The following is an 8290-nucleotide window of genomic DNA, read 5'->3' on the forward strand; positions in this document are numbered from 1 at the left end:
TTTTTATAGTAAGTTCCCCAAAGTTCGTAGATTCGCGAGCAAATTTTTTTTTGATCATCATTAAGTGTGTTAAACCATTGGGGTAATTTTGACGAAAGATTAACTTTAACAAGCGCATCAGAAGGCTCTTTAAAATGAAGATTCTTGATTTTCTGAAAATCCTCACGTAAAACATCAAATTTATCCAATTTATTGTCTAAAAAGTCTTGTTTAAGTTCTTCTATAGTTGTATTATGACGTTCTAAAAATTTTGATATAGCAGAATTTAAAGTTTTAAAACCACATTTTAATTCTAAATTTACGTAACTTTTTGAGTCTGTATTACTATCTCCAAGTATGTTTAATAAGCATATTGCATTCTCGTATACTTTTTCGTTTGCTAATAAACAGTTAAAAATAACAAAAAAATTCCAAAACATATACATATATATGGGGAAAGAAAATTTATATTTATATAAAATTTAAATTTTTAATAAAAATTGAAAAATATGATTATTGAAAAAAATCAACTAGCAACTAATAATTGCATATTTATTTAACATTTTTATTAAAAATTTTGATAGTTAAATTAACATTTTTTTGTAGGATGAGATATGAAATTGTATAAATATTTTAACATGAATTTTATACTTTATTCTACTGTACGGATCATTGATGGAGATTATTCTTGATCATTTATTTTTCTATTTTTTAAAAAATTTTTTAATAAATGTAACCCAAGATCAAAAAAGAATAAATATTAAAATAAATAGAAATAAGGTTTTTAGGTAAAAATATATATATTAATGTATAATTTTTAAAATTTCAATTTTTAGTTCTTTGACTGACACGGCAAGAATTATAATTATTTTGATTAAAAAACAAATGTTACATGAGTTAAAATTTATATATGTTTTATTATAGAACAAGTCAAAGTTTAGTATGATAAGTAAAAAATTTAAATATGTAATTGTTAAACATAATTATTTGTATCTTCTTTTCAGTATAAATTAATCTAGATATTACTTTTTCTGAGTGTTTCAAGCCACTGCTTTAAGTCATTTTCATTATGATTACTTTTTTTCTGCAATGTCTCTTTAACTGTCAACAGATAAGCTTTCCGTGAAACCTCCCAGGTCTTCCACCTGTGGTTAAACAATATTCTACATAGTTTCTTAATATATACCTGTTTATTAGTTCAATATTTTCTATTTATCCTAAACAATTTCTTCCCTTTGCCAAAAAATAACCTTAAATGCTTCTTGCTAGACTGTTCATCCTTAATTGAGAAAAGATCTATTCATAAGAATAAAATACCAGAGTTGGTTAATTCATCTCAAGTAGAAGAGGATAGAGCTAAGATGATCTTTGAAAATATTCAAAATATTAAGACTTGTCCTATAATCAGAAAATTTCTCCTAGTAAGGATAGAATTTATTGAGTAAATAATAATACGTAGATACATTCTTGTACAACATAAAATTAGACCCCATGTCTCCTCGGAGTAATCTTAAATAGAAGAATGCTACAATGTAGCAGGAAGAATAGCTATGTAATTAGCAGTTAAAGTTAAACAAATTTGATCTGAGAAGGGATTGGCTTAAAACTGCAAATTATGCCGTAGCATTTCGCTGCACTGAGTTGTGTTTTTAAATGATATATTGAACTGGGCATCAAGCTACAACCATGCTGATCGCAGGTCTTAGTCTTGCATGACTGATAAATATTAATTAATTCTAGAAGGGTTCCTGTCTTCCTACAAGTAAATCCCTGATGGTATGCTGGTGTGTGTCGACGATTATTTTATTTTGAGTTTGGTGTTGTAGAAGCTTTCTTAGATGACAATAATTTATTTTATTTTTTTTTGTGGCTTTTCTTTGGTGTCCCGTTAAATTTTAATTTTTTTTTGTTTTGGTGCCGTAGAAGCTTGTTTAGATGACAATAATTATTTTTTTTTAGTTTTAAGTTCTCTATAAAGCTTTCTTAGGTGATTTTGTTTTAAATTAAACTCAAAATTTATTTTTTTTAAAAAGTTCTACGCACTAGCTCTCAATATTTAATCTATTCGAAAAAATATTTTATTCCTTGCATAGAAAAGAACAAAAATACAAGGTTTATTTTAAATATTTCTTTACTAAAATTGTGCTTTAAAGAAAAGTACAACAGTAAATAAATCTATTTATTTTATTTTTTCACATAACAATAATATATCCAAATAGATTTATCTCATTTATAAAATATTATTCTAACTTATTCTTTTTATAATTAAAGTATAATCACATGTTTTATCTTCATTAATTTCTACAATTTCTACATTATATTCAAAAACAAGTTCTTCACTGCCTTTTATAACAATATTTCCTTTTTTTATTTTCTCGTGTAATTTACAATTAATCACACTATCAGTATCAAGTGTTTTAATTGCAATTATGTTATTTATATAGAAATATAAAATATAAGCCTTTTTATAATTTTCAACTTGACATAACCGTTCTTTTTTACAAATATTTTTCATTTATTAGAAGGGATATTAGAATAATGGGCAGAAAAACTAGAAAAAAGAGAAGTCATCTTAGTAATGATCCTCTACTAATTTTGAAATGTTTAACAGACAAAATTTCGTCTAATAAGTTAAATACTAGTGCAAAAACAGAACTTTATAAAATGTATATTTTTACAGTTTTACAACTGGCAGATGATAAAATATCAGGATATATATCTCCATTAACAGAAGAACTTATTAAAAGACTGGGTTTGTATTTTAATAAAATGTGAATTTTGTAATGGATAAATTTTTTATTTGTTAAATTTTTATTACCCTTAAATGTCTGCCAACTGCGAATTGGAAATTTTACTTCAAAAGTCTAATGAACTACTTAGCCGTAAAGAACTTAATCTTAAAATTCATCATGAGGAATCTGCTGTGCCACCAAAGAAAATTATTACTGAAAAACTTAGTAAACTTTTCCAGACGAAAGCTGATAATATTATTGTTTACGATATAACTAATTGTCCTGGTACTCATTCTTCAATAGGTAAAGTTAATATTTACAGTAATTTGGATGATTTAAAAAAGGTTGAAAAGTCTTATATGGTTACTAGAAAAACAGGAGAGGCTACTTTACGTAAACCTAGAAGAACTAGAAAGGACGAAAGAAAAAAAGCTTATAAGAGATTTGGTACAGTAAAAAGAGCCATGAAGAAGGCAGAAAGAAAGAATAAATAAAACTAATTTATTATTTATTTAATTTATTGAAATTAGCAAATCTACTAAAAGCATTGGGCTTTGTAACTTCTTCTGTTTGTTCAGTATTTTTTATTACTGGTATAGAACTTCCATTGTCAGTCATTTTTGTAAAATTGAAGTTAGGAGGATTAACATTTTGATACATTATGTGAGGTTCGTTAAATATATTATTTCCAGTGTTATTTATAAATGGCTCTGCTTGAGGAATAGCTTGCACATTATTACAATATTGCGGTTGTTCATCTAATTGGAATGTACTATTAGAATTATTTTCTACTTCATTTTTCTTTAAGGTAATTTTACATAAATTGTCAAAATTAGTAATAAGATCAACTTCAAGATTACAGATTTTATTTTCTTTTACTTCTGGCTTGTAATTTATATTATTTTTAAAATCAATAATTCCATGGTTGTACACAAATGGTATATTAATACGACTTTTTGCATTTATTTTAGTATCAAAATATTTAATACTATTTTTTATATATTCATAATCAACACTGTTGTCTAATTGTAATACATTAATCATATAAAATAATTTATCTTTCATATCTGTTTGTAAATTATCTAGATTCTCTAGCTTTATAATATTATTGTAAAGTGTGCCTAATTCAGTATCTAAATTAAATTTAGGAATCCTATATTCTGAAATATTAAATTTATTAACTTTAATATTCTTAATATTACAAATAATTTTTTCTGTTGAAGCTTCCAAAAGATCCTTGTTTGACTTGATTTTTTGTTCATCATCACTGATAAAATTTTCATATTTTTTATCGTTATTTATAATATTTTTATTAAACAAATCTACCATTTTAGACGCTGCTTCGTCTTTTAGATTTACATTAATTTTTTCTGACTTTTTATCTACATCCATTGTATTACTTTTATTAAAAACAGGAAAATCTATTTCGCTACTTTTATTATTTACATCTTGTTTGCTAACTTCTAAATCTTTTGAATACGAAGAAACATTTTTTTCACTTACATCAGATGATTTCTTTTCACTAAAAATATTAGTTTTACTAAAAGTGTTAAAACTAAACACGTCACTTTCTTTTTCTTTATCTCCCATTTCAAAAGAAGATATTATGTTTTTATTAACAGAATTATTCGTATTTGAATCTTTAGTACAAACAGTATTATCAAACACAGTTGTATTTTCACCCGCTTCTTTTTTATTTGTATCAATCACATTTTGGTTATTTTTTATAGTATCAAATATGTTAACAGCATTTCCTCTATCTACATTTTGGCTAGCTTTTGTCAAAAAACTATGTACCATACTACTTAAATTTTTATTATTTAAATTCTCCTCTGGTACATTTGTCTCAGATATTACTGCCATATTACTTAGCATTGTTTTATTGTTAATAAAATCTTTTTGCTCAGTATCATTAAGATTCAATTTAACATCACTAGTATTCAATTTAAAATTACTTAAATTTGATTCAACATCACTAGGATTTGATTCAATTTTCGGAAAATTTTCAAGCAAGCTGTCTTCATCATATAATTGTTGCTCAGTACTAACAGTATTATCCTCTTTTATTGAAGTATTATCTATAATATCTTTTAGTGTATCATCCTCTTTTATTGTAGTATTATCTATAACATCTTTTAGTATATCATCCTCTTTTATTGTAATGCTATCTATAACATCTTTTATTGTATCATCCTCTTTTATTGTAATGTTATCTATAACATCTTTTACTGTATTATCCTTTTTATTTGCATCACTAACACACAAATTGTGTACATCAGAATGGTTTTCTATTTCATCTGTAACATCTTTAAAGATATTATTACTAAGTGAACCTATAAATTTTTTAAATTTAAATTCCTTATTTTGATAATCTTTATATTTATAATAAATAATATTTCCTTTACAATCAATTTGTGTAACCATATATTCATTACTATCTAATCCTCTTACATACAAAGGATTTCCCTGGTCATCACATAAAACAAAAAAGTCTTCATTTAAAATTTCTTCTAACTCATCATCAAATACAGAAATTGTACTTGATTTATCATTTACAAGTATTATATACTTATCTTGTACAACACAAGAATAGTAAAATACTTCAGTAGTATTTTCAAATTCAATATCACAATATTTAACTGTATTTTCACTAGTAATTTTTTTATATTCAATTATATTATCATCAATACTAATTCCACTGTCTAACAATTTTTTTTGATTTATGCTATCATTATTTTTTTCATTATTTATGCACCCCGGTTTGTTTGTTATAGTAAACAAATTGAAATCTAAAATATAAAGTGTTGTACCATCACTTAATAATAATGTATTATCCTGTTTAGTAGCCTGTGTTACAGAATATACTATTTTTGTATTATTAAAAAGTATAAAATCATCATATATTATAATACACACATCTTTAAAAGTGTATATTCTTGAAAATGATTTAGAAGATAATTTTATTTTTATTGGTGTATTATTTATTTTTTCTAGAATCTTAATCATTTAAAGGGTATAATATTTTTTAAATTTAGAAATGCAACAAGAATTAAAATGTTAGCACTTATTTTTTTAATATTTGTGAATTATCTTACAACTGGTACATTAATTTTTATAACAACTAGTACATTTATTTTTATAAATGTAAGTATGCTTGCAGAAATAAGGATATGTTTATAATGTTCTGTCAAATAGATCAGATTTAATGTTGTTGTGACATCTCAGATGTCACTGTATTCTTTATATTGTATTATTAAATTATCCTTAACTTGGATATGTCTTGTAAATATATTTGACAGAAACACTTTACAATAACTTTTTTAAATTAAATTCATGCTTTTATCCAACAATATTTAATAAAGTTCTTATTGTTTAGCAAAAATTGTTTGTTAAATTTTGTATTAATTTTATTAAAATATTGTTTGTTCTATAAGTTAAGTGTACAAAGATAAACATGATTTGTTAAGAAGTTATACATACCAAAATAAATAAAACTTGTAAAGAAGGTTTAATATTTACTTACACTTCATATATTTGATAAGTTTTAAATGCTTCTTCTGTTATTTTCAGCTTAGAATGATCACATCTACCTTAAGCTGTTATTTAGTTATTTTTTTAAATGCTTCAGTTCAGTCATCTATTATACGCTCTGGATGTAACCACGATAGTAGACAATTATAATACAGCTATATTAAACAAGAAGTTATTTTCTGATATTATTTATATTTAACTAACGTTAAGACTATTTATTTAATTTTGGTCTAACATCTTTTTAGGGTTAAATAATGAGACAAATTCTGAGGAATACCGTTTATGTAAAGAAGTGCTATGACAGTAAACTTTATGATGAATGTCAATTTAATATATTTAAAAAAATACTTAATTTTCTGTTTTTATACTTATTTATGCAAATTATAACTTATATAGGTATTTGTGTAAATTATTCTTTAAATGTGTATTTTAATTAAGTATAAGTTATTACATAAATTAGATACAAATTAAAAAAAGCTGTGTACAGCAATAAGCCACTTAATAATTATTACAATACAGCTGTACATATCTTTAAATAATTAATTTACATTTAAAATTTATATTAAAAAAATAGAAAATATTTTTTAATCACAAAAATACTTATTGTCTAGTGCTGCTAAACATATACTAAAAGCTTTCACTGCTGATAAGGGGTATTTATAATCCATCACATAAGTATTGTCTCCTACCTTCCCAAAAGTAAGAATTATATAAGTTTTATCTGTGGGATGAATTAGTTGAAAATTCTTTACACTGGGAACAGTCACCCTTCCATTAAAATTTAGAGAATATGACATATTCTCTGCATTATATAAAGGTTCCTTATTTACTAAATAAAGATGACCAATTTTAACTATAAAAGATCTTGGCTTCTTCTTTCTAAATAAAGAAGTAGTATATGTTATTGTCATGTCTTTACTGTAGTAATGACTTCCAATTAGATTACGTTTAAGAATACTTATACTTTCTTTTCCTTGTAAAATATCAAATCCACACATACGCCTTATTCCAATAAGAGAAGATTCACTTAGTGCATTTTTATATTCATACTCATTTTTATTATTAACTGTAATAGTTCCTTGACTAATATAATTAATTTTAATTGGCTTGTCTAAATGAAGGATGTTCTTTTGATAAGGATTGATTGGAAGATCTTTATGCATGCATAAAAAAAATTTGTTTATTTAAGCATTAATGAAATTGTTTTGTTTCATAAAATGTAACAAAAACAACAAACTGAAATGATAAAAACAATTTTTTAAATTCTGAAATAATGTATCAAATACAACAAAATAAATTCTAAAATATTGGATCAAATACAACAAAATAAATTGTTAAATATTCATTTTTTTATTTTTAATACAACAAACTGTAATGTTAAATATTCATTTTTTTAAATTTTGAAATATAACAAACTGTAATGTTAAATATTCATTTTTTTATATTTAATAGAACATACTGTAATGTTAAATATTCATTTTTTTAAATTCTTCAATGTAAGTATCTATAGATGCATTTCCAAAAAAAACATAATCTTCTTCTATTTTTATAAAAACTTTTTCATACGGTAAAATGTCAATACTTTCTAATACACTATCTATAAAATCGCATCCTATATTAATTGTAGCTGTAATAATATTAATTAGAAATGGATCTATGTAATTTGTACTATAAATAAGTTTACTGTGTTTACAAACCCCAAAAATTTCATGTTTCATTAAAGAGGGTAAAAAATTAACATTTAAAACTTGTTATATTTATAAACCAGTAAAAATATCTATTGATATATGTACAAACATAATGACAATCAAATTAAGTATAATAATTAATTAATTGGAATTATACTAAATAAAAGATTTTTGTTCTTAAAACTATTAAAAAATTTCGAATTAATTAAAATTTGTTAATACTTAAAAAACAAGATATTTACATGGTTAAAATTTATTTGAATATTTTTTATTTTTAAAAAGCTTATCTCGTTTTAAAAATCTTGGTTGTCTTATAAAACTTCCTAAATTAATTGAACTTACTACATTAAACAAGAAAAG

At 23.5% G+C, this 8290-nt stretch overlaps 7 protein-coding genes across 7 annotated transcripts; 2 read left to right on the forward strand and 5 right to left on the reverse strand.

Annotated features, from left to right (window-relative positions):
* AAJ76_111000425 (hypothetical protein) lies at positions 1–425 on the reverse strand (the record flags this gene model as incomplete). Its single annotated transcript, XM_024473790.1, has 1 exon — positions 1–425. A coding segment is annotated over one exon (425 nt), but the record flags the coding sequence as incomplete, so codon positions are not given.
* Positions 426–2224: 1799 nt separating this feature from the next.
* AAJ76_1110002494 (hypothetical protein) lies at positions 2225–2494 on the reverse strand (the record flags this gene model as incomplete). Its single annotated transcript, XM_024473787.1, has 1 exon — positions 2225–2494. One exon carries the CDS (start codon positions 2492–2494, stop codon positions 2225–2227), a length of 270 nt encoding a protein of 89 aa, XP_024329880.1.
* A 23-nt stretch (positions 2495–2517) lies between these two features.
* On the forward strand, positions 2518–2754 carry AAJ76_1110002518 (hypothetical protein; the record flags this gene model as incomplete). Its single annotated transcript, XM_024473788.1, has 1 exon — positions 2518–2754. One exon carries the CDS (start codon positions 2518–2520, stop codon positions 2752–2754), a length of 237 nt encoding a protein of 78 aa, XP_024329881.1.
* A 49-nt stretch (positions 2755–2803) lies between these two features.
* AAJ76_1110002804 (40s ribosomal protein s24) lies at positions 2804–3205 on the forward strand (the record flags this gene model as incomplete). The annotated part of the gene is made up of 1 exon (XM_024473789.1): positions 2804–3205. One exon carries the CDS (start codon positions 2804–2806, stop codon positions 3203–3205), a length of 402 nt encoding a protein of 133 aa, XP_024329882.1.
* Positions 3206–3215: 10 nt separating this feature from the next.
* Positions 3216–5717, reverse strand: AAJ76_1110005717 (hypothetical protein; the record flags this gene model as incomplete). The annotated part of the gene is made up of 1 exon (XM_024473791.1): positions 3216–5717. The coding sequence occupies one exon, from the start codon at positions 5715–5717 to the stop codon at positions 3216–3218; it is 2502 nt and encodes an 833-aa protein (XP_024329883.1).
* A 1109-nt stretch (positions 5718–6826) lies between these two features.
* Positions 6827–7405, reverse strand: AAJ76_1110007405 (tubby protein; the record flags this gene model as incomplete). The annotated part of the gene is made up of 1 exon (XM_024473792.1): positions 6827–7405. One exon carries the CDS (start codon positions 7403–7405, stop codon positions 6827–6829), a length of 579 nt encoding a protein of 192 aa, XP_024329884.1.
* Positions 7406–7708: 303 nt separating this feature from the next.
* Positions 7709–7960, reverse strand: AAJ76_1110007960 (hypothetical protein; the record flags this gene model as incomplete). Its single annotated transcript, XM_024473793.1, has 1 exon — positions 7709–7960. The coding sequence occupies one exon, from the start codon at positions 7958–7960 to the stop codon at positions 7709–7711; it is 252 nt and encodes an 83-aa protein (XP_024329885.1).
* Between the last annotated feature and the right edge of the window lie 330 nt (positions 7961–8290).

The sequence above is a fragment of the Vairimorpha ceranae genome (assembly GCF_000988165.1).
Source record: "Vairimorpha ceranae strain PA08 1199 chromosome Unknown NODE_111, whole genome shotgun sequence".
Taxonomy (NCBI): domain Eukaryota; kingdom Fungi; phylum Microsporidia; family Nosematidae; genus Vairimorpha; species Vairimorpha ceranae.